Raw genomic sequence first — 26,551 nt, 5'->3', positions numbered from 1 at the left:
GTAGAATAGATGACTTACCTTGCTCTCTCTCCTCATCCTTTTTTCCTTTCAAGCTCTTTCCTGTGGAGTGAAGGAGATGCATCTGTGACAGAGAATAATATAACTCTACAGCAGGGAAGGCAGGGGAACAAATGGGAATATCAGCTTTAGTGCAGCATCTTTCTATTTGGTTGAATAAGAGAAAATGACCTTTGGGAATTTGACCTTCAGGGATTACTGCTGCCCTAAGGCAAGTAGTAAACTGCATTGTTAAGGGAAAGGGCAGGGAGGGGAGGCCGAGATGATGGTAACATTACTACTGCTTGAATATCCCTTTCTCCTAATGCTGGGTGCTCTGGGGAGTGGAAATAGCATCCTTAGCCCTCCAGAGGATACTGGCAGCCAGCAATAGGGAAATCTAGCTGGGTTTAACAGGGTGGGCTAGGATTATGTGATGAAAAGAAATCCATTGTTCACCTAGATCTGTGTATACAGTTAGTTCTCTTTGCTTCAAGCTTCATTAGAAAGACAGAGTGAAGGAAATTCTTACCCTTTGATGCCTACTTGAACATAACAGGGCACATCTTTCAAAGCTGCACAGGAAATGAACCTTGCCATCTTATCTTAAAAAGAAGAAAAAAAAAGAGTTAAGCCAAGATGGAAAAGGTCTGATGTCCTAGTTTACCCAGCAATACACAGGCAAGCCTGCTCATGGTCCTCTGTCCATGCAACATGTCCTGCCATAAGGACCCACCATCTGCTGGGAGACGGGACCACTTCCTAATCTGCTTTCATTCAGTACCAAGCGGGCTGTAAAGTTTCAGCATGTGCTCACACGTGTACACGGCGACATACATACACAAACTCTTGCGCGCACACACACTCGCATTGAACACTCAGGCATGTACCATCGTGTGCCCAGAGATTCTATTTTATGATAGCTAGTTAACGGTTTCACCTAGTGGCTATTTTGGCTGATATGATGCTTGAAAGCGGGTAGACAAAGCTAGGCAGTGTCATTGCTACGTCATTATAGAGGCTGGGAGAACCGATAGCTGCTGGGAACCACCTCGCAAATGCCGGGTAAAGAGGCTGTAAAAGCAAAGGCTCTGGCTCGGGAAAAGAGGATGACAGCCATAGGACCCACTCATAAACTCTGGCATTGGGGGTAGGGGGAAAGGGCTGTTGAGGGTATGGCTGTGCTGGGCATGTCAGGGTGGGGGTGGCGGGCAGAAGCATACGGCATTGCTCAGATTCTGGGTGGTCTTGTTGCCTATAGGCAGGCAGGGATAGGTTGGGTCAAAATTATGCTGGGAGCTGCTTCAACTCCCGGAGCAGCCCAGAATTGGGAGGGTGAGAAGGTGGTTTAAACAGAGGCGCTAACTTTCTAATTTCCCGGAGGTGCTCTATCCCCATTCCACCCCAGGCCCTGCCCCCTACCCACCCCTCCCCCCAAGGCCCCACCTGCTTCGCCTCTTCCCACCTCCACCCTGCCCCACCACTCCTCTTCCTCCCCCACACACCCCACCCTGCCTCTTCCCGCCCTGTTCCACCTCCTCCCCTGAGCACGCTCCACCCTCACTCTGCCTCATCCTGCCCCCTGCTCTTCCTCACCCAGAGCCTCCTGCATGCTGCTGAACAGCTGATCCCTGGTGGGAGGGATGTGATGGGGTAGGCAAGGGAGAAGCTGATTGGTGCTGAAGTATCCACTGAGTCAGCACCTATAGGTTGAAAGCCTTCTTAACCCCAGCCTCCTGGACTGTGAATTCAATGCTGTGCCCCTTAAAAAACTCACCCAGACCTCTAAACATTATGTGGGTCATTCTCCATTAGTTAGTCCACAGCTATATTGTGCATAATTCAGCAGTTTTACTTTGCTTTGGGTTTAGATGACCCTTCATTTCTTTTTCAATGTGGATGTGACATGTGCCGTGGCCAACATTTATTAAAAATGTGCCGAAAGCTATTTGGGGGTTCCTGGATCTTGCAACTTATTTAGATACCAAAATGTGGATTTAAGACCCCAATGTTAGGCACCTGTTTTTGAAAATCTTGGAATGGTGGGAGTAATTTGTTTTTATGTAAGTTTGCAGCACATTAGTCCATTGGTCTGTTCCAAAGCAGCTTTCCAACCTTCTTGATGGCTTTGCAGTTACCAAACAATTCTTTTCTGGGCCAAATCAAAAGCTTACGGTGATGACAGAAGGTTATCTGGGCAGACGCAGTGCTAGCCCATTGGGGGTCCTAAGCAGGAATATTCCCACCCCCCCAACACATAATAATTAATAGGAGGCCCCTTTTTGCTGCTCAGGGCCCTAAGCAATTGCTTAGTTTGCTTCTGCCTAGCGCCATCTCTGGAAGAGGTCATTCACATAACATCCTTAGTCATGCAAGAGAATCCAATGAATTGACCACCAGATTGACCGCTGCCTTTTCTCAGCTTCCCAGAGCAAGCTGAGTAACCCATATACCCTTCACCTCTTCCTGGCCCCCTCCTCATGGTTTTGAATGGGAAGCAGAACTCTTTGGCCTTATATTCCTGCTAGTGCAGGGGTCGGCAACCTCTGGCACACGGCTCGCCAGGGTAAGCACCCTGGCAGGCTGGGCCGGTTTGTTTACCTGCCGCATTGGCAGGTTCAGCCGATCGCGGCTCCCACTGGCTATGGTTCGCTGTCCCAGGCCAATGCGGGAGGCAGGAAGCCTGGGCCAGCACATCCTTCAGTCTGTGCCGCTTCCCACAGCCCCCATTGGCCTAGGACGGCGAACCGTGGCCAGTGGGAGCTGCAATCGACCGAACCTGCCAACGCGGCAGGTAAACAAACTGGCCTGGCCTGCCAGGGTGCTTACCCTGGTGAGCCGTGTGCCAGAGGTTGCCTACCCCTGCGCTAGTGTGTCATTCTGCCTGCATATAGGACTGAACCATATTCTCCCACTAGAGTTACCTCCCCATCAGCCGCCTCTTTTCTTCCTGCCCAGGGCCGGTGCAAGGATGTTTCACGCCCTAGGCGAAACTTCCACCTTGTGCCCTCCCCCGCCCCCGAATCCCCGCCCTGAGGCGCCCCCCTTGCGGCAGCTCCCCACCCCTCGCCCCAGCTCACCCCTGCTCCGCACATGAGCATGAGCACCCTGAGCACGCCGTCGCTGCTTCACTTTTCCCGCCTCCCAGGCTTGCGGCGCCTAAGCTGATTGGTGCCGCAAGCCTGGGAGGCAGGAGAAGTGAAGCAGCTCACCCCTGCCCCGCCTCCTTCCCGAACACGCCATGGCTGCTTCACTTCTCCCGCCTCCCAGGCGGCGCCAATCAGCTTAGGTGACACAAGCCTGGGAGGTGGGAGAAGTGAAGCAGCCATGGCGTGCTCGGGGAGGAGGCAGGGCAGGGGTGAGCTGAGGCGGGGAGTTCCCCTGTGTGCCGCTCCCCCCCCCCTTACTTGCTGCAGGCGGCCCTCCCCGCGCTCCCCTGCCCCAGCTCCCTCTGCCTAAATGCCGGCGGCGACCGGGGCAGCCGAAGAGCCAGCCGCCGCGGTCACTGCCGAAGAAAATGGCGCCCTCCAAATCCTAGCGCCCTAGGCGACCGTCTAGGTCGCCTAAATGGTTGCACCGACCCTGTCCCTGCCCCTTGTCTCCCATCACTGTCGATGACTCATTGGTCAGATCAATGAGAATTTTAACACCCATTGAAGTCAATGGGTATCTTTCCACTGCTTTAAATGGGGTTTTGGATCAGGCCCAGACTGAACAGATGTTTCACCTTCCCTCTTTTAGAACACGTCTTGATTAGGACTGGATCAGCAAGGTGAATAGTGTGAAGGGAAGAACCTCACATAGCTCTGTATTGATCCTGCTAGCCATTTGGGTAGATCCTTCCTTTCAAAAGGAGCTGCATCAGGGTCTTCCTCAGCCAACAGCATAAAACTGAAGGAAGTGTAGGTATACAAGGCACTCCGAGGAATCTTTCTTGAAAATATCTGCTTTGGATAGTATTCCCCTCTTTTTCAGAGGGTAGTTTATGAAGCTGTTTCAGCCTGTTTCTTTTAAAACAATGTTAAGTGTTGCTTTCTATCCTTGCATCTTTCTCCTGGCCTTTCCCTGTTTGATTACTGTTGAATGGAAATGCCCCTACTCCCCTAGGTGGCAGTAAAACTTCAAGTATAGCCAGTTTGTTCCGCACCCTTCCCTCCATCCTGTTCAGCTTGCAAAATCATTATAGTGGGGAGAGAAATAAAAAAAATTGCAAGAGTTAAAAAGTGAGATAGCAGTGGAAAAGATATGAAACAATATGAAGGGCACATGCTCTGGAGAAACAGAGAGAAATACTCTGGAGCTGCACTTATTTTCATGAGACATTTCCACTAAGCAGCACTGGGCTGGGTTCTTGCATGTTACGTTGCCTGCAAACAGTTCAATTCAATGTCTGCATGTGCAGAAGGAGACAGAAGTGAAAGGAGGGAAGGGAAATGCCCCCCAAAATTAGATCACTAAATTTAATAAGAAGCATTGAGCTATCTGTATTGTTTGTCCAGACGATCTGGAAATCCCTGAATGAATGTCTGCAAATTGGCAAATAATTGTACCATTCTTTATTTGAATGGGATTTTGATTGATGCATGGAGCTTTGTTGATCAAGAATTTTCTTTATTTGCTGCTTTAATCAGTATTGCCATTATCTTAGAGAAATAGATTAAAGGAAGGAAGGAAGGAAAGACAGAAGGACTGATTGGCTTCTGAGAAAGTGCAGTGGAAGTGCTCCAGCAGATTCCTAGCCTCTCACAGCAGAAGGCACCGTAGAGAGTAGATGTAAGTCAAAAGTGCTGCATGTGGGGAAACTCACAATTACTCTGGTTCCACTATTTCCCACCAGTTGCTATTGCAGGAATAATTCTGGTGACAGTCTGACCAATACCTCTAGTTCAGTTCCACCTTTCCCAGTAGGAGGTGCTGCATGGAATGGAAGATTGTGCAGCTTCTCCAGCCTGACTGTCTCCCATCAGGAGGTGCGGTATTGCATGCTGGAAGTGCTGGCTGTGGGAGCTCACTGCTACTCCAGTCCCAGACTGTATCCGTGACAGGTGCAGGTGCCAGGGAGTGGGGGAGCTCGCACATTGAATAATGTTTAATATATTAAACCTTCTCTTTAATTAAAACTGAGGTCTAAGTGAATTAGTTTAAATCAGGAAGGTGATTTACAGTTCTGAAGATATATACAAAAACACAAAATGAAAGGGAACAGATTTAGTCTAAAGCCTCCCCTCTCCCCCCCTCCAGCCCACTACCTTTAGTTACTGGCAAAAATAGAGTGAGTTAGCAAGTTTACAGCAATACGTCATTTAAGTAGAGAAAAGTGTGTGTGCGGGGGAGCTCATAGGAAAACAGTGTAAGTGCTGCACACAGGTTGCTATTTGGCCTTTAAATTGTAAGCGGTTTGTTTTAAGTAGCCCTGGTGCAAATGGTTTCGGTTGCAGGTTTTTTGATAAAAATAGCTGTTTTTCATCAGCTCGATGTTTGTTTCTCTAGGGGCTTTAGTCTTCAAGAAAAAGGTGCCCATTGACTGGAATTTTGTTAGAATTTACCTGTAGGAGGTTGGCTGGGTTCCTCTAGGTTCTCAAGTCCCTGTAGACAGAGCTCTACATAACAACACTCCCCATTTTCCCTTCTTACAAATAAATGTTCGCTTCCCTAGCCCTCCAGTGCAGAATAAACCTCAAGCCCGCAGATTGAAAAGAGCATTTGGAAATAGCTCCTGTAAGTGCTTTGCTGATTGTGGAATGTTTGCATGATGCTGAAAGTGCCCTGGCCATACTGGAGATTAATCCTGTGAGAGGGCCTGATCCAAAACCCACTGGAGAGATGCCAATGAGCTTTGGATCATACCCTTAATCCCTGGGCCCTGATGCTATGTTGCAGGCAGGTGAACACCATGCTTGTCATGGCACAGGCTGTTTAATTTCCTGGAGGTGTCTATTATGATGACTAACAGTTTTATTTTAAATGATTATTATTCAGGTCTTTATAATGCACTGCTAAATCTCTGTCTAGCTTGCTGTGATAGTGATCGTACGGGGTACATTTAAATATATATACATGCAAAATGTGCACTTGTGCATCTAAAAGGGATAATTGTGTAGTCAACTCACAGTTTTCCCTTGTATATTGGTAATTGCAAGTGCAATTACCCATTCGGGGGCATGCTGTCCACTGTGCAGTACAGAGGGGAACTCAACTGTCGGAGACTCATTAAAAGGAGAATGCAGTGTGTGGAAAGAAAAGGAGGCTACATGATAGCACCACCACTCTTCTTCCCACACCCCTAGTGTAGCCATCTTTGTCCCCTCCAGAACTAACATGTCAGAGCATTGCTCTGCACAAACACGGATGTGGCAAGCGAGGGAGGGGGAGAGGTGTCAGGGAAATAGGCTCTCCAAGTGGCATCTCTCTCAAGGCGGTGGCACTTACATTACAGTTGGCATCACTAATTATTGCTATCTTGGAAATAAGCAACTATAGGCATTGTCTTCCTATTAGTTTTTGGTGTTTGTAAATTCCATTAAAATGGTGGTGTTACTACACAGTATTCCTTTGGGGCTGCACGTTGACATTTTATCCCGATCTGTATCCTTCAGAAAAGCTGCAGTTACATCCATATCCAGCTGGAAATCAAGGGCCAAATTCTCTGTTGAATTTCCCAGAATTCACCAGCTTTTTCAGCTTTTGGGCAGCCAGCTAGTGACAGAAATGTAGGACCAAGGCCTACTTTGTTGGTACTACAGAGGGGAAGTAGGGAGGAGTGGAAATATCAAGATCTGTGGGTCATGGTTCTGCTAGTCCTGAAGTTTTTACTTGTCCACAAGAACTGGCTGTCCTGCCTTCTAGCTAGTTGTTTTGCTGCTGGTTCCAATCTCCAGCAACATAATAATACAGTAGAGCTCAACAAAGACCAAACAAGGTCTGATGTTTCTCTTCCACACTTGTGGATGGAAAGGGAGCTCTGCCTTTGGCACAACTAATTTAGGCAAGTAGTTTTGAAGATGTAACCAGTTTTGGAGATTATGGCTCAGATTATTCTCCCATAAAAATATGCCCCCATTGGCTCTGAGGCAACCGGGCACAACATAAAGCAGCCATTAGGCTTAAGGCCACCTTTGATTCCTTCCTTTCTCCGGTCCTGTAATGAGCATGGTTTGGTTGGACCAGAAGATCTGGCAGAGAATGACTAAGCATTTGACAATTTAGGATGTATTTTCCAAAGTACTTGGTATTGGCCTAACTCAGCTCCCAGTAAAGTCACTGGTAAAACGCCATTGGTTTTAGTGGAAGCAAAGTTAGGCCAATGCTGAAAATCCCAGCCTTAAACTATATAGACTGCAAGGAACGAAACAATGCTAAAAGAAACCAAACTCCCCACACTCTTTACAAAAAACAAACAACCTCACCTACAAAAAACAACCCTTCTGCAGCCCATCAAGTGAAAACAATAACAATAATAATAAATATCTCATATATTGCTTTTTCATCCATAGATCTCCAAGCGCTTTTCAGAGCTGCACACATATCACCATTAGTTTTAAAAATGATAAATACAAGTCTTGTGTGCTTGCTAAAGTGGTCTCCTGCTGTATATGTGCATTCTCTCTTGCTTTCTGTATTTCCTTGTGGATGCTTTAGAGATAATAGCATATGTCTTCCCAGGTGTAATCTAACTGAATTATAGGATAGTGTGTCCTATTCTGTACTGTTGCTCTGCACAAGGAAAGTGATAAAATTGTGTGACTAAGAAACAAACAAAAAAAATAAACGCCTCAGATCGGGTGAAACCACTTTGGCAGGTGAGGCATCAAGATAAAACAGCTGAGAATTCTGGTGAGGGTCCTATCTGTAACTATTTGCTTGGTTGTATCTTTCTAAAGGGAGAGCGGAATTGCACCTCTTGGTATCTGCCATCCTACATCACTTAGCCTTCTATGTTTGTAGAATTGTATATCTTACTGGGGGCATGTGGGAAGAAGGGAATATACTGTGAAATGGACAATTACTGCTTAATACTGTGGGGCAGTTAAAACGTTTAATATTTTGGATGCTATCCTCCGAGTTACCTACAATCTTGCTATGTTGCATGGAAATTATTGGAATGGCAGGATATACCTGGCCTGTTTGGCTGCAAAGGACATGGTTAGGAGGTTTCAGCAGCAGTCAGAGATTTTAACAGTAGCAGCAGGTTGATTAATTCTGATCTATACAGATACACTGGATATTGGCATGGTCGTAATCTTCATTAGGCAATCTGATTTTTTCCTTTATTTTCTCTAACTGAGTGTAACTCTTTCCTCTCTTTCCCTGCAAAGCTCTTCTTTTTAAAAAGTAAAAAAAAATTATAAACCTCATTAGGGAAGTTTCCTTCTTTCCTCTCCATCTTTCATGTTTGCACCTACATATATGCCTATCTGACTCTGATGCCCTACAGTCCTTCATCCTCAGACCCCTGTTATGGAAGGAGATCGTGACTCCTCCCTCAATTTCTTTATTCCTCTGAATTCAAAGCTTTTAACCCCTCTATCCCCACTTGTTACTCTCACACACATACCCTTTTTGCTCCTGTTATGTTTTCTGTTCCCCCACCCCCTACCATGAGATGCTTTTTTGACTCCAGCTTTGATCACCTTGCCTGCAATGCTGACATTTGTTTAATCTTACTAATCTGTCATGTTTGTGCATCAGTGTAAAATTAAACTATGTCAGAAAAAAAAACAGAAGCCTTACCATGCTAGCAGCTAGCTCTTGTGTTATCTTGGCAGCAAGAATGTGCATTTACTTTAAAGTCATCTTGTAGGAATGGCTCAGGTGATGGCCTGACCCACAGTACACTGCCAAACTGAGTTTAAATAGCCAAAGCATGTCCAAAAATTTTTGCACATGGCTAACCCCAGCTCTACTGCCCCATGCTAATATGTTGGGAGAAAAATTAAGTACAGTACTTTGCATTCATTTGTGTGAGCTATTTTTTATTTTTGATCACAGGTGATGGAGGGTAAGATCTTCAGCTGGTGAACACTGGGATAATTCTGCTAATGTAAGGCAAGCTATCCTAATGTACGCCAGCTGAGGACCTGACTAGCTGACCACACTTCATACCTCATCACTCTTGGAATGTTTTCAAACCTTTCAGTCAGTGATTGTATATCCCCTCAATCCCCAGAACCCTGCCATTGAGTTGTATTATACGATAGTTAAATGTATCCAAAGTTTCAGCAGATATATCTTCAGGGCTCTTTATTATCTAAACTTATATGCATTGCTCCTGTTAAAATGCTCCCATCTTCTGTGACTTACTGCTAGTGCTTTTACACTATCCCCTGCTAGGAGAATCTGGGGCTGTACATTCTGTGAGTTCTTCTGCAGCCATTACTCTTCCATTAGTCCCTCTAGCAACCTGACTTAGGGAGCTCTCCAAACAGCCAGCACTCCTTCACAATTCCCTGCAGTGACTCCTGGTGCGATTGGGAAACTAATTCCTCACCATCACCATTATTCCTCCGATATTTCCATCCCTGAAACCTGCTTGGCGATCCTAAGACTTCCCCCACAGTTAGACCCTACAGAAACTCTTGCTAAGGGCTGAAGTAGCTATGAGCTGCCTCACAACCAGCCCAGCACTGTGGTACTACTCCATAAAAGTGTTCTGGCTGGGAGGCCTTGCTCCTGAAATAGCTTTGAGATCTCCCTTCCTGTCACCCCTCTTACAGACATTCTTACTGAGAGGAGCTGGGATTGGAATATCTCAGCTCCCTCATATCCAACATGCCTGCACCATTTTCTAGGGTGACACCCAACCCTGTCTGCAGCCGTTTCATCATACAAAAGATTGACTGATCTTTATTGTTTTCTTCCAGGCCACCTGTCTCTTCAGAAGATCAAGGTAAGATCCTCTTTTATTGATATTGATGAAGGATTAAAAATGGAACAGACGACGAGTTAGGAAGCTGTGTTTGATGATCCCTGTGATGGAGAAAAGCAACCTTGCAAAGATAGCACTTTGATGTTCATATTTAGTTCATCTGTGACTTCAAATTCATATGGGTTAAAGTTCAATGTAGTAAAAGCCAAGTCTGTGTTTAGGTCTTTACCCCAAATTCTGCAAAATGAATTTTGCTCAACTAAACTTGAGGCATTAAAAGCATTTGCAGCATGATTCATGTACCTCATCACCACTGGGGCTCGGCCTAGGGGAAGAAGTGTACACGCTCAGAAGAGTTTGCATGGGTTAGGTGATACTAAATTATTATGACTGTTAGGGGAGAGGCAGTGTACACGGGAAGGTGAAGAGAATGACTACATTTGGTTTTTGCTTTCAAGCTAGTTTGGACTACTACTAAAACTAGTTTGATGGTCTTATATGTTTGTTCGGTCAGAACACCTATGGATTTGCACATGTAAGAATCCAAGGTTAGTTGCAGGTGAAGATATATTCATTAATAGAGTTGCATGGGAACCCAGGACTGGAATAAGGGGATGTTGCAGGTCAGAAATGAAGTGCATTGGCAGAGCTGCATGGAAGATCAGGAATGGAACAGAAAGAAGTGTTACAAGCTAGGAATTAAGCAACAAAGAGTCCTGTGGCGCCTTATAGACTAACAGATGTATTGGAGCATAAGCTTTCGTGGGTGAATACCCACTTCGTCAGACACATGTGGGTACATGCGTCTGACGAAGTGGGTATTCACCCATGAAAGCTCATGCTCCAATACATCTGTTAGTCTATAAGGTGCCACAGGACTCTTAGTCTGGATCTGTAAAAAGCAACAAACGCAGCTACCCCTCTGAAGCTAGGAATTAAGTTCATTGGTAACTTATGGGGTTACAGAAATAATGTCAGTTAGCACCAACTACTGGATTCTAGCCAGTGCTGCCTGAAAAAGAACTGTAATGTTTAATAGTTAAATTAATTGTTTGGAGACTGATTCTCAGATGCATAAGGGCTTCTTTACACAGTTCTGACAGTGTAAAGGGCCCTTGAAGTGGGAGTAAATTACCAGTGCCAGATTCATGAAAAGGGGCCTTAATCTAAATAAGAATCAGGCCATCTGTGTGTTTGTAGTTCTATTTTAAGCCAGTACTAAACAATATGGAGATGGAACTTCCGTATCCCTATTTAGAAAGTGTAAAAGAGCCACTGAATGTGAGTCTTTATCCATATTTTTGACATTCTAACAGAGTTCGTTTATTGTGTCGCATTGCATTACATTATGATTTCAGATGCATGCTACTGCACTTACAAAACCACTATGTAATTCCATGCATTTAGTGTCATGCTCAAACAGAACTTAATCTCTCCTGTTCTATCCTGAAAATATTTGGCAAATAAAGTAGTTACCAGGGTGACATTATTTGCTGAATTACCTCGGAAGATTTGTACACAATCTTGGGCACAAACGAAGTTTTCTCTGCCTGCCAGTGCATATGCTTCATAAGATAACCATGCCATTTCCCACAGTGCAGGACAAGTGTTAGTCACTGCTCAACAAAGGCCCAGGACTGGAGTAGTAAGGAGTGTTGCAGGTCAAGGCTGAGTGCGCTGAGAGAGTTGTGGGAAGGTTAGATTTGAGAGGCATTGACTCAGTGTTGTGGGGGCCCACAACTGTAATTAACAAGGGATTTTGCAGAGCACCATTGAAATGCATTGGCAAAACAGTATGAGGAAACCTTGTATAGCACCCAACTGCACTGTACTTGGTTCTAGGCAGAACTCTTAAATCCAGCAAATGCCAATAAATTGACACACGGCCACAAATAAGTGTTAAAAATCTCCTTCATCTTCTTGAAATGACATTTTCCAATAAAGGAAGTGCCCCCTCTTCCCTTCCCCACCACTCAAGCTGGGAGTATTGGAGCCTTGCAGAATTTGAACACCATCCCTCTACTCCCCAGTGCTTAGGAGAAACATCACATTTTAATACGGTGTTCTGGGATCTGGTCTTGAACTACATGTCAATGGATAAACTCATCAATGATTAATTGCACTTGCTTATAGGTTTTCCTTGCATTTACTCTATTAATGGAGCAACAGACCTTGTATGGTCTGTTTCTTTATGATCTTCTAAACTTTAATCTCAAATACTTCCCCCTTTCCTAACTCATTCCTTTCTCCTTTCACTGTTTCTATTGTTTCCTTCTTCCCACAAATACCTCTCACTTGTGCCTATGTGATCAGAGTACAAGTCTTCATTTTGATCAGTATCCTTAAACACTCCAAAAATTTAAAATGCCTGCTTTGAAATGGAGCATTAAAGCCCCCCATACTCTTAACTAGTTAGCCTCTGCCTATCATACCATGGTCTTTACAAGGTTCTATGTGGTGGAAGTGGAATATCTATTTGAATTTGTCAACACGAAGCAATGGAGTAAGTTTAGCTTATATGCATCTTGCTTGAAGCACAACAGAATTTTTATGCTCTGTTGCCTCTTTGAAGGAGAGGCTGGATGCCCTGGACACACTCTTAACTCACTGTACAGTCCAAAATGTATCAAATATTGGACAGCTCCCAAGTGGAATAACAGAGATGATGTAACTTCATAAAAGCCATAAATTCAGAGCCAAGGTTGCCATTCAAAACCCATTGTGGCTAAGTATTGCAGCACCATAGTTGGTAAGATTACTCACTACTCTAGAAACCCTTTTCTAAACAGTGACTTGGGAGGGTCAAGGACAGAATTTAATCCCTTCACTCTGTATTCTCTGGCCTTTATGATTTTATTTCAGACATTGAGAGGTATATTTTCTCTAAAGTGGGATTCCAGGATTTAGCTGTGTGACTCTCTTTCTTAATAGTCAGCACTCAGCCATATGCCCATTCATCATGTTGAAAATATACCTCTCAACAGTGCTTTAATGCTGTTTCTTTTAATAACCCGATAATGTTTTGAGTTACACAGTGGGGCTTGATCAGTTTCAGAAATGTGTTAGCGGGAATGGTGACATAAAGTATGGGCCCAATTTTAAAAGTAGGGGGTGATACTTCAATTTCTCCTCTTTGCATAATCCTGCCTCTCCCTAGCACCTTGGTCTCTTTCTTGGTCCCTGGCTTTCTGATGGCATTGCTTCTTGGCTGTTACTGAGATGAGGTGCTGTCTCTGATGTGATCCATCTCCTGTTTTTACTTCACATTTTGCCTCTGATCTCTTCTTTCCCTCTTTAATTTCCATTCTTATTTTCTTTCCCACTGTTTTCCATGGTACCTCATGTCTTTGCCATCCTTCCACCTCCTCACTGCCATTTCTGTCCTTTACTTGTCCTTTCCCTTGGTGATCTATTCCATTCTAGTCTGTATAGATTCTTGTACCATCCTCCTCACTTTGGCATCTGTGTCATCCTCCTCCGTCCTCAATCCCCACATTAAATGATTCTAGCATGAGTTGCAAGCAGAAGTCCTAGTGTCTGTACTATTACAGAAGTGCTACCAGGATCTAGTACTGAATGCAAGTAGCACTTCTATTAATCCCTACTAGGACAATGCATCATGCTGTTTTCAAAGGTAGTGGGGATAAAGCACCATCAGTCTGGAACTGTGCATCCAATGAACACACAATGCTCCTTGTTGTGGACGCGTGTTAAAGGCACTTTTATCAGCTACAACATAAGGCCATTTACTTCTTGACCCAAAAGAGAAACAGTGGCATGTAATAAAAGTGCCTCCTTAAGATCTTGCAAGGGACTGCACAACTGCTGTAGGAGTCTGACACATATATTTGAACCATACACTTTGTTTTCCTATTTTAAAAAAAAAAGCCAGGTGACTATTCTTACTCCCAGGCTATAGAGTCATTCTCATGTTTGTGCTCTCTCTTTGCCCCAGATGACTCTGACTCCAAGAGCGAGACTGACTCACTTTATAGTCTGGTGGTCACAGCACTCACCTGGGAGGTGGAGACCCAGGATCCATTCCCCCTGCTCTGGCGACTCTATCCATTCCTCCTGCTCTGGTGACTCTATCAACAGGAGGGACTGAGGGACCTCCAATCAGAATATCCCATAGCTCAGTGGTTAGAGCATGCATCTGAGAGGTGACCAATCCCTCTTCAAATCCCTTCTCCCTCTTAAGTGAATGGGGGACTTACTGGGGTCTCCCACATCCCAGGTGGGTTCTCTAGCCACTGAGCTAAAAGTTATGAGGGAGGTCCTGTTGCTGATGCTTCGTGTGAACTCACCTGAGGGGCCCCATCTGGTATGCAGCCTCTGAGCACGTTTATTGTATTGGGCCCATCCCACAATGTAGGTGAGGATCGCTCTGGGCTTAGGTGGGAGGTAGGTGTCTGGGTGCCTAGAATGAGGTGCTGTGCGCATGCCCAGAGCCAGAAACATAGGCACTTAGGGAACTTTTACTGCAAAAATGTAGGCACCGAGTTTAGGTGCCTACAGGGTTCTGCAGGAGTTTTGTATCTCACGGTAGTTCCAAAACTGGGACTTAGGCACCTATCTTCTTTGGTGCACTCCGGCCCAACATTGTTTAGTCACTATCCACCTGAGTCAAATTTTGACATGGAGATGACAAGTTTTGTATCCCAGTAATTGTCCCTTCATTTAGTTACCCCCTATTGTTGCTCAATCCTTGAAAATTGTGCTTTGTTTTTTTTCTTTTAGTAGGCACGACAACACATTCTTTGCTGCACCAGCAGCATTTCCAGTGAGCTATTATTTTGAAGTTCACCCTCTTTTCTTGGGAGTAGGTTCTGAGTTCACAAGGGAATAGGACATAAATAGGAAATTAATTAAGATGAGAACAATAGATTGAAAAGAGTTTGGAGCCAGTTTTCTTAATGCACTCTAATAATTATTTGTGAAGGGAGAAGATAGAGGATGATTTTCTGTTTAGAAAGGCGTATGGAGACACTAAAAAAAAACAAAAACCTTTAATACCCTGGCAGGAGTTAGTTTTTAGTATCTCCTAATCAGGACATGCTCTCCGCAGTGTTTTCAGGCTGGCTGATGCTGAGTCATTTAATGCTGCTTGTAACAGGGTAGCACCCCCCTTAAGGGCTGGGGCTAGTCAACCCTGATTATGGAATGAGGCATACCTAGAAGAGATGGTTGTGCTTGCCCTATAAAGAGCAGCAGGAGGCTGCAATGAAGGGGAGAGGAGGAATAATAATAAATAAAAAAAACAATAATGATGCTCAAGATTAGAGATCTTTCAGAGTGAGCAGGCTTTAGAAGAGAGTCAGGACTGAGACTCCAGCCAGACAGGGCCTAGGAAGGGCCTGCCAAAGCAGGAAAGGGCCTAGGCAGAAATGCCGAGGAGGAGGAGGAGGAGAAACCTTTGGTTTGTGTGGACTTTTGGATGGACTTGAAAACTTTATTTTGAACATTTGTGAATTTAATAAAGCAGAACATAAGAAGGGATGGGAGTGGACAAAAGAGTTTTTTTAGATTACTGAACAGTCCAAGTGGGGAAACTGAGGTAGGCTACCTGTAGTGAGACCTTAGGTCATTAGGGGGTGCATGGGAGGTGGCTGGCCCTTCTGCATGTTAGGAGCTTAGTGGATTTTTTACAATAGGTCTTTGAATTAGTGTCTAGTTGAATAACCTGGATGCTTTTAGAAAGAGTTGCGAGATGTACCTATTTCCCCAGGCCTTCCTGACTGCCCCTATGCCTGAAAGTCAGCAGATGCTGCCTCCCAGAGATGGTGTCCGTGCCACTGAGAAGTGATGCAGAATGCAGTGTGGGCACCAGCACCCTCAAATGAAAGAAGTTTCCTGAACTATAGAGAAAGTAGATCTTCTCAGTGGCACCGCACTGAGGTTTTAGGAGGTAATGAAGAACCTCCTGGAAAAGCAGGGGTTTATTGGGGGGGAGGGGAAGGTATTGAAGAACACCCCGACACACCCCACCCTCATCCCAGACGTCTTCACTGCATCTGGGAGCAAGCCTCCAGGCCCGGGTCCACAGACTTGTGCTTCCTGGGCCTGTGCTAGCATGTTAAAAATAGCTGCGCTCCAACTCAAGGCAAAACATCAAAGCGATGTCTGCTCAACTATTTTTAGCAGGCTAGAGTGAGCCCCACAAGCCGCAAGGTGGACCGAGGCTGGGAGGCTCCCAGATGCAGTGTAGACATATCCACGGAGGCCTGGGTGGGGGCTGGGCTGAAGAGGTTCCCAATAGTGCTTGCACAGTGGGAAGGGGGTGAAAAGCCCATGGTTGACTTATATCCAAGAAAAGCAGGCAGTTATGCAGAGGATCCTGCATATAGCTACTGTGGGAGGGAGGAAGGGAAGATGTGATTGATTTTTCTCTTGAGGGTTAGCAGGTTGAATTGATTTCTGCAGGAGCAGGAATGGGGATGGGGCATCATTAAGTTGATTTACTGATTGAGTCTGTTTGAGTCGATATGTTGTTTGGCTGGGGTATTTTTTTGCTTTTGGGGGTTGCATCTGTGACTTTGAATTGACATATCAAAACAATCCCTCTTCAGAGCAACAAATCAGTTCAGGCTAGGGTCTCCATTCAGGCAAATCTTTACCTCTTTCCTCAGGCCTTGGGAAAGAGACTCCTGCCACCTCACCGTATCTCAGGGGCAGGGGCGGCTCTAGGCACCAGCGGCCGCGCGCCCGCTGGGCGCGCTGGGGGGGAGGGCGGCATTTTTGCCTCTCGCCCCGCTCGCATGCCTGGGCGGTGTCCACACGGAGCCCGGGACGACGGAACGCCGCAGGCCGCAGGCATGCCGTCCCGGGTCCCGCTCTTTCCGCTGCGCTCCCGCATGCAGGCGCAGGTCCCGCGCGGCGGTCGCGGCGCCGGCACCCCGGCCTGCCAGGGCAGGGCTAAACGGCGCCTCCCCAGGAGCGCCCCCCCGCCGGAGGGGGCGGGAAGAGGGGACCGCGAGGGGGACTGGGCGGCGCTGGCGGCGCCTCAGGGGAACCTGCAAGGAGATTCTTCACCCTCCCCCCAGCACAGGCCTCCAGGGAAGAGGGCCCATTGCCAACAAGTTCTTCAGTGCCCTCCTCAGGCCTTGGTCAGGGTGGAGGGGGTCTGCTGGGAGATTCTCCAATGGATTCCACAGGCTGCTGTGGGGTTATGGATTTCTGAGAGAATCTTGTTGCCTCAGGCAGGGGTAGCTTCTTCCTTTCCCTGGGGTCAGCACCCACAGTCCGCTCTTGGCTATTCTTCAATGCATCCCAGAACATAAAGCAAGTGGTTACAAGCCTGTCTCTGTTCCTGATATCCTCGTATCCCTGTGGGCCCATTCAAACCTGAGCTTCACTCATTGAGCACCCCAAGTTTGGTGTTAGTGTGCAAAGGGATGTTCTCTTCAGGAATTCTGCTCCACTTTTAACTCCCCCGGTTACATTGAGCAGAGAGTTGTGTAAAGAAATAAAATCAAATCCCAAACCTCTTAGTGCTGGTAAAACTAGGCTGGGGACAGGGAGGGAAAAGAAAGGAAAAGCTGTGCTTTGAATGCCAAATACTCTCAAAAGAGCGATCAATGGTTTCACACAGCTCCTACTGAGAGGCTGTAGACTTCAGGGTGAAGTCGCAGCCATTCACATAGCAACAAATTAAGATGTCTTGGAATGCTTTCTCTGAACAAATCAAAGAGAGCACGGCAGGGGAGGCTCCTGACTGCAGGTATTTATTTTGATTAATTAACCACTTAGGAAAGAAAGCAGTCATATATATTGTTCTGAAAGAGTGTCCCTGGCCAGCCCCAATCGTCTGTTGCTTGGATAATCAGAGTTCAGAATCTGAGCTTATTCCTTAATTCTCCATCTCAACAGAGGCTGGGATTGTACCTGTAGCAGGAGGAAGGGCCTCCCATCACTCTGTCGGGGCCCCTTGCAGTTGGCTCACGAGTAGTATTGATCTTTCTTAAGTATTTCCAAGGTGCCTCTCATCATAGAATCCTATATAGATTCAGATAGAGGGATGGAGGGCCAAGAGGGACACATGGGTAGCCTTTCTGAGAAGGCAGGACAGGCCTGGTGAGTATAAGGCCTCAGAGTGAGGAGTAAAAGAGAAAAATGGAGATAATTTCCCAAATATGGCTTATTTCTTCATCCCAGAAGCAAGCATATGACCAAGGCACACATTGTTAGAGTGAGAGAATATCCAGATCTAAACAGAACTCAGTGATGGAACTTAACATGTAGATTTTTCTTCTCGTCGCTCTTTCTGACAGTGAGCAGTGCCTCTGCTTAGGATCCGATCACAATACCAATGTAAAAAAAAAAAAAAAGAAAATCAACAGGCCTGCAAAAAATTTAATGCTTGAACTGGTTTGCAAATTGTTTAGGATCATATTGTGAATCCCTTCTCTATTGATGAACAGTTATTCCCTGAGTATTGTCAGGCAGACCCAATGCACAGCAGGGCCAGATGTTGGATTGCAAAGGCCTCTGGGGAAAAGAGAGAAGAGAGGCCTCTAACTTGAGTAGGACTGCTTGTGTGAGCAACAGGGCGAATGGTCTGGCCCTTAACTTTCTTTGCTTTCTGTCTTTTTTTTTTTTTAAATAAAAAATGTCATTGTTTAATTATTCTGCTTAAAGTTCTCCCCTTGCCAAAGTAATGCCATTCTGATAAAGTGCCTGGATTTAGCCAGCTAAATCCTGGTCTGCATTCTGACTTGGTCAGCAACATTTTCCTCCATTTCATCATGCCTGAAAGTAACATTAATTGTTCCTGTCTTGGCTTAAAAAACAAATAGCTTTCTAGGATACAGTGAAGATGCCAGCCAGATGGTACTGTCTCTATCTGCAACTGTTCTTTGTTTCTTGGACCATTTACACAGAAGGTCCTTCTCCTCCATGGTCATCCCTTCCTTTGCAAAGCTGTTTGGAATTTCCCCATGCAAGAAGGGAAAGCATCACCTCACCATCAACCAGTCAAGTACTTCCATTCCTCAGCCATCCCTACACTCACCAGTGCTCTCTACGGGAGCATTCCAGGACAGATTCTCATTTACACAAGAGCCCTTTACACTGCTCTGGCAGTGTAAATGGGTCTTAAAATGGGTGTAAATATAATTCATAACCATTTTAAGACCCTTTTCTACTGCCAGAGAGTTGAAAAGGGGCCTTGGTATAAATGAGAATCTGGCCCTTCAGTTGTACAGCAAATGTGTGTGGCAGGATAGTGGTTGTTTTTTATTACCTCCCTATTCTAAGCAAAGGGCTTGATACGGTCTCTTGTTTGAAGCAAAAATGTTAAAAGGAAAAAGATTTCTGATACGTATTTGTAACTTCATTGAGCAATTGCTGCTTTTCACATATTAAAAGTCTTGTCTTATTTCCAAATTAGTTGGCAGATGCACTGAAGCCTATGTTAGCTCTTGCCTTTAAATTGCTTATGAAGATGATGGTTTCTTAGCTAAGAGGCAGCCACAAACATTGATGAGAAATTTATACCATTGTGTGCTATCCAAGTTGCAGGTCTTATTAAAACAGGACTTAGACACAGGACTGACATCTTCCAAAAACAGTCTCCCAAACTGCAGAAGTAGAATGTGCATATGTACTCATTTGCATGTTTAAATGGGTTAGTCAGACATGCTATTTTACAGGATTTACATATAAATATGGCTGCTTTGTACATGGATGTTTTTTGTTTGGACAATTATAAAGGAAAATTTAGCCCTGAGAGTGCTGAGAGGAGCAAATTAGCATGTCCTTCACTCGGCAAATGCTATGTACCATTATAGCAACAGCCCACAAGAGGAAATTCTCTAGCTGGCTGTTGTTGCATGTCTTTGGTATTCTTACCTCTTTTTGGTCTGAGGAGTTAGCCAATATTTGGGGCCTTGCTGTGTTGTTTCTGTTAGCAGGTGAAATTGATTATATAAGTTAGGTATTTTTTGTTCAGTCCTGTTTATTTGCAAAGAATGTACATTGAACCCTGGGGCAAAAACCAAACAGAAGGCAGTTTCCTTGCTCAGAAATCCAAGTCTGTGTTTCTAACAAGTTCTGTGTCCAGTAGAATCTCTGGCTTCCTCTCAGGGCCACTCTCACCATTGCTTCCTTTTCCTTCTGCTGGCTTTCTGCCTCTCAGGGTATGTCTACACAGCTACTCCTAGAGTTAGTGGGACTTGAGTCAGCTGACCTGTGTCAGGGAACCCTGGGCTTCATTGTCTACATTGCATTTTAACCCTAGTGTGGCAGGGTGGACTACATCCAGAGGTCCCTTGCTGAAGGCCTCGTGTCCCTGCATCATCTTGCCCCAGAATAGAGCAGTGAGACATCCTCCAGGCAGCCTAGAGTGGCTGCAGAGGAGCAGCCAATAAGAGGGCTGCAGGAGTGACCAATAAGGGGCCAGAAGGGAGAAGGGCCAGATAAAAAGCAAGCAGCAGAACAGAGCCTTCAGTTGTTGTGTGGAACTTAATGAGGGAGGACTGGGTGCAGGGCTGGTTAGATGAACAGTGGGACTATGGAGTGCTTACCAGACAGAACCGAGCCCAGGGAAGGCTGCTGAAGACCAGGTGCCTGGCTGGTGGAAAGAGCAGCGGGGCCATGAAAAGGTCAGTGTGGGCAGGCTGATTCTGGGGAACTGAGCACAGAACCTGGCCAGACCAAGGTTGGCCCTGGTCTGGTTGCAGACTGAGCCCAGGAAGGGCTGCAGAAAGGCCACCAGCCAAGGGGACAGAGATATAGGCCCCAGTGGGGTTGTTGAAGAAGGCAGTGCCTCTGGGAAGAAGCCTTACTGCTATGGCCCCATACTATTACTGGGAAAAGAACTAGAGTGTATACCCTGGAAGGGGGAACAGTGTACGCGGCTCAGCCAGAGGGCTGAGTTGCTGAAGACCTGCTGAGAAAACCTTTGGCCAAGAGTGTGTGTGTTGTGTGCTCGTGAGAGACAGGTGACACCCCATAGTAAGAACTAAAAAAGAAAAACAGGCTCACATCCAACCAATCAAAGCAGTGCCGCTGGTGAGAGGTGGGTGCTGTCCTGCTGAAAAGAACTGTGATTGCAGGCATATTGGCCAGAGAAGGGCGGTGCTCATGGGGGGGCGGGGTGCTCACCCTGTTACAGCTAGGTTAAGGATTTTCTGACCCGTGCTTCAACTTAGGGCTCTGGCATCCACAGTGCAGTACACAGACCTGAGCCAAAGTAACCCTATCCTGGAAGGCCTAGTGATCCTCCCCATGTTAACACTTTAGCCCTATGAATATGCTGCACTGTGGGAAAACTCTACTGCCCACCCTATTTCTTAACTGTGACAGTACTATTGATGGGACTCAGGTGCCCATAAGGAGCACATGAGTACATAAACTGCAAAATTAGCTCCTTTGATGGTTGTCCCAATAGAACAGTGGTCCCCAAACTGGGTGGGTGGGGAGGGAGTGCTGGCCCCCCAGCCACAGCTCCCCCCGGCTGCAGCTCCAGCCTCCCAGGGGTCCCTGGAAAGTTGTGGGGAAGTTTAGTGGTTGACTGCTACTCACCACTGAGTTTTGGGGTGGCCAGGCTGTTGGGGGTCATCCCTCCCCTGGCTGTGCTGAGCCAGGAGCTCTACCACCACTCCTCCTCCCTACAGGGCAGCCGCTTAGTCCCCAGTCCACTCTCTGCTCCCCAACCTTGCCCTCCTTTAGGGCTGCATGTACAGGGACATCCGGCCAGCATGCACCAAAATCTGGCTATGCTCTTGTGACCAGGAAGCAGCTCTCTTTGCAAAAAGCTTCTTCTGATGGGTTTCCATTGAAAACCCTCCAGGCTCTCTGATAGTGTGCTCGCAGACCAGTTTTTTTCTGATTTGAAATCTCTTAGTGAATTCGGAATGAGTCTCCTAGAGGTGAGCCACTTGCTGTGGGTTTAACTAAGCTCACCGATTTACAGTTTCAGAATTCTGAAAAAAATCAACCGTCTTACCTTTCTGGTGTTCTCTGCATTGTAATATATGATTTCCTTCATTATCCAAGTAATTATGCCAAAGAATAAAAGCAGTTGCTTTTAAAGTTGTTACAATTTGAAATGTACATTTCATATGTAATGTACATATGTACATTACATATCTACCTTTCATTATCTATTTTATTTATTTATTGGCAGGGTTTTTTTGTATTTTTTTATAAAAAATTTCTAAAATAAATTAAAATATTAGAGAGAGCGAAAGTTCTTAGTAATTTGGTTTGTAACACATAGCCCAATATAATAGTCAATTCTACATATTATTGAATAATATTATGCAATTTCACTATTTCATATTCAGCTTTCATCTTATCTGAATCACTACAACCACTGAATGTACAAAGCTGCTACAATTAAGTTGCATCCGAAGAAGTGAGCTGTAGCTCACGAAAGCTCATGCTGAAATAAATTTATTAGTCTCTAAGGTGCCACAAGTACTCCTGTTCTTTTTGCGGATACAGACTAACACGGCTGCTACTCTGAAACAATTAAGTGGCTGTGTTTACAGAGAAAAATGATATGTTTCTAAATTACAACCTAAGTAGATCTCTCGCACACTTGAAAATTTAGCTTTCTGACAGAAAGAGAACTGCTATAAATTGATTGCTATAAATCTCAAGAAAAGTCTTCAGTCTCAATTTTGCATATTATTATTTAGTATCATACAGGTCCTTAGTTGGTAGGTAAAGTCCAGCCAGGTAAAAGGAATACACCACATTTCTGACACTATTCAGTTCAGCTTTTAAATTTTGAATGTATAAAACAGTAATTGCTTTCAATTTTTAAGCTGATGAATTTCATGCAGTCTACAACAGCAGTCATGAGTTCTAGGTTAGAAATTTTCTGGCAGTTAATGGTCAAAGTTAAATTTAATAACTGTCAAGAACCTGAACTGTATCACCTTCTGCAGTACTGTCATACCTTGCAAGGCTGGGGCAAGTCAGTATTTCATGGTGAAACTTTCAAGGAGTGCCTGAAGTATGGGGTTGGGGAGTAAGTGCTGAACACCAGCATGGTATTAGAAGGCACTGTGCTGCTGGAATTAGGTCTTTCATCTCAGAGGATGAAACAAGGTCCTGATCATATGTGGTCATTAAATATTTCATTTCACTTCTCAAAAGAGTTACGGATTTTATCTACCTTGATTTTCTAGCCAAAGTTTAGGTAATTAAATTTTGCCTACACTGCCCCTGTAGTTAGACATGGTAGTCTTCCTTTGCTGCTCTATAATGCTGTTTTGCCCCAGAAGTGGTTGCATTTCAACCATGGATAAAATGACCCATTTATAGAATGGGTACACTTCTAACTTTTCATTGGTTTGAAACCTTTCCAGTGATATTTCCTAATTCTATCATGAGGAATTCCACTAGGAATGGTAGAATCTTTCAAAATGATACAAATTTTGAATGGCACCCGGTGCATATTAGTTTGTACAGTGGTGGCGGTGAGGGTCCAATGGAGAGAGGTGCCTTTTAGGTCCGGAGCTGGAAAACACTTATGCTATGAGTAGTAACTTTACTTGTACATGCAGTCCCATTGAAGTCAGCGAGACTGTTCATGTGAGTAAAGTTACTCATGTGTACATTGGCAGGGTCTGACCTTAGAACTGTAAAGTACTTAGAGTTGGTTGATTTTCTATTCTTACTGCATTATCAACTGACAATTTGTAGATGTCTTTATTTATACTGCTGGTATTTTTTATTTATTTATTTCCTTTATGAATTAAAGAGATGCTGCCAAAGTCTCTAGGGCACAGGTTTTGCCTAACTCAGTGACCAAAAGTCATTACCATACGACAGCTAACGTATATTAAATAAATTATTGGCTATCCATTTTATAGTAGATGGGTGTCCCTGTCTAGACACAGCACCATTGGCAGTCTCTGCAAAGAGGTCAAAGGTTTGAAGAGACATGGAATATGAACTGTCCTTGGCGCCCAATCAAGAAAGTTGAGGCCTATTGAGAAGGCAGTCTAAGGAATCTAGCACTGCTGCAGACTGTGTGGTTGCCAATTATATGGATAAAGGACTTCAGTCTCCAGTTCTGTCATTCTGGTAGCTTTCATATGCAGTAAATTCACTTACACCCCCACCCCCAAATAAGTAATAAAACATTTCTGTTACTCATTGCAAATGTTCATCTTGGGAAGAATCAAGAAAATAATGACTTGATTTAAATGTTTATAAGATCAAGTAATTACTTTAGACTCTCTAAGACCTGAAGGTATTTTTGGTATGATAAAACAATTGCATAATTCATGTTTTGTGCTACACCAGTGACAAACATACTTTGCTCAGAACAAATAAAATTGTTCTCACATTTGTTTTTTTACTTTTTGTCATTACATGTTAATAGCTTTTTCATTTGATTTTGCCCTTTTTTCGCTATCACCAATACTATATCTTTGCTTGCTTGGACCACCTGTTTTAAAAGTGGATGAATTTATTATTGTCGTCGTCATCATCATCATCAATATCCTAGCACACAGAAGTTCCAGCTGGGTTTGGGACCTCATTGTGCTAAGCTGTGTACAAAACATGTATGGTCCCTCCCCAAAAAGCAGACTATCTCTACCTGTTCCAGTATTCTAACAAAGCACTGAATTCTTATAGCTCAATCCATTCACTAGAGCAGCAGTTTTGTTTTTTGGTATGTATGTGTGTATTTTATTTTATCTATGCAGAAAGATTTCATTCTAGCAAAGCACTTAAGCAAGTGCTTAACTTGAAGTATGAATGTCGTCCCATTGACTTCAATGGGGCTAGTCGTGCATCAAGTTAACACCCTGCCTAAATGCTTTGCTGGATCAAGGTCTGAAAAAGATCATATAAATTATTCTTTGTGACTGATAGCAGTCCACATTCAATAGTCAATCACATCACAATAAAGGAGGAGCCATTAGCCAATCACTAGTTATTGATATTTGCTGGGAGATAGGTTTGTTGCGTGACTTCTAGGAAACTTTGATTTACATCTAACTCTACCCCTTATCTTTTCAGAGTTGTAGCCACAGGTAGTCACCTTGGTTTGAATGAGGTGAAATATATCTTCCTTTTGAAAAGGAACTTTAAGGCAGCACTTGTTGAAATAATGGGAAGTATAAGACAGCTTGGAAATGGTATCACCAGTCATTCTTCGAGTGCTGGGCCATATGTGTATTCGACACATGGGAACGCATGCGCTCCAAGTGCCCAAGTCCAGATATTTTAACAAGCAATGTCCATTGGCTCACAGATGTGCAGTAGATCTCCTTATGCTTCCAAGTAAGGGAATAAGAGGCAGTGCAAGTCAATGCCCACTCAGGACCATCTTACCATCTTATGGTCTGCATTGGAATCCAGTGTCCTCTCCTGCTTCAGCCTTTCAGAAAATCCTGTAAATAAGATTGTAAATAGTTATTCTTTTAGCCTAGTACAGTTGGTTTTTAGTAAAGTTAATGTAGTTTGTTTCCCTGGACTGAGGTTTCCCTTCCTGCGGTTGGGGACTATGCCCAGGGTCCTGGGCTTCAAAAACTGCATCCCCTGTCCTAGATCCTTCTCCGTCAGCAACAAATACCAATGCGGCCTCTACTGTCTCGCTGAGAAACATTTTGCGCAGATTCTAAGGAACTGTTTCCACATAATAAAAAAACCATACTGCAGGGTAAAGCATGATGGAGGGTAAAGCATGATGGGCAGTTGGGTCCTGGAGATTATCCATGAGGGATACTCCATATAGAGTTCCTCTCCCTCCCTCCCTCCTTCCTCACAAACCCCCTTCACAGTATCCCTTCAGGGACCACTCTCACAAGTTGATTCTTCATCAGGAAGTGGAATCTCTATTGCACTGAGGGGGAATAGAGTGTGTCCCACCTCAGTATCAAGGAAGGAGGGTTCTATTCTCCATATTTCCTAGTCACCAGAAAAGATGGAAAGAGGAGACACATTCTGGAGTTTCAACAACCGAATATCTTCATTTGAAAGTTGAAATTCAGGATGGTTTTATTGGCATCTCCTCTCTTCAAGAAGGGATATGGTTTGTGGCTCTCAACATGAAGGACGCATATTGTCATATAGACATTCAGGCCCCCCCCCTCCACACACACACAGGTGGTTCCTAAAGCTTATGGTGGGCTCGGAGCACTTTCAATTCCAAGTCCTTCCCTTCAGACTTGCAGCAGCACCCAGAGTGTTAACGGAAGTTTTCTCCCTGATCATGGCCCAGATAAGACATCAGCGCCACACAGTCTTTCTGTATTTCAATGACTGGCTCCTGGTAGGCCACTCTTGAAAGGAGGTCAGGTTGACTATTCAGTTCCTGATTCAAAGTCTCGCAGCCCTAGGAATTTTTGCGAACAGAGAAAAGTCAATTTTATCCCCCATGAGGAAAATGAACTTTATAGGGGCAACATTGGCCTCTGTTTCTGCCAGAGCCTTCCTTCCTGTAGAAAGATTTCAAATGATGCATAGCCTCATTTCTTTGATTTCCCAGAGACCAAGGACTAGAGCAGGGATAGGTAACCTATGGCACGCATGCCGACAGCGGCACACAAGCTGATTTTCAGTGGCACTTACACTGCCTGGATCCTGGCCACCAGTCCGGAGGACTTGGCATTTTAATGTAATTTGAAGTGAAACTTCTTAAACCTTTTAAAAACCCTATTTACTTTATATACAACAATAGTTTACTTATATATTAGACTTATAGAAAGAGACCTTCTAAAA

General features: G+C 44.7%; 1 protein-coding gene and 1 long non-coding RNA gene across 5 annotated transcripts in view; one reads left to right on the top strand and one right to left on the bottom strand.

Moving 5' to 3' along the window:
* The window catches only part of DGKI (diacylglycerol kinase iota), a 293,322-nt gene that overhangs the window by 244,583 nt on the left and 22,188 nt on the right, over positions 1-26,551 (top strand). For all 4 annotated transcript variants that reach the window (XM_039520216.1, XM_039520215.1, XM_039520214.1 and 1 more), the window contains one exon: positions 9,858-9,883. In XM_039520216.1, the coding sequence (XP_039376150.1) occupies positions 9,858-9,883 (26 nt within the window). The remainder of the gene's footprint in view (positions 1-9,857; positions 9,884-26,551) is intronic.
* On the bottom strand, positions 19-25,221 carry LOC120395636. Its single transcript, XR_005592725.1, has 3 exons — positions 25,163-25,221; positions 530-602; positions 19-60 (listed from the first exon to the last, which is right to left on the bottom strand). It is a non-coding gene; the product is annotated as an uncharacterized LOC120395636 (long non-coding RNA).

The sequence above is a fragment of the Mauremys reevesii genome, linkage group 1, assembly GCF_016161935.1.
Source record: "Mauremys reevesii isolate NIE-2019 linkage group 1, ASM1616193v1, whole genome shotgun sequence".
Classification (NCBI taxonomy): Eukaryota; Metazoa; Chordata; order Testudines; family Geoemydidae; genus Mauremys; species Mauremys reevesii.
This window is presented reverse-complemented; position numbering and strand designations above follow the sequence as displayed.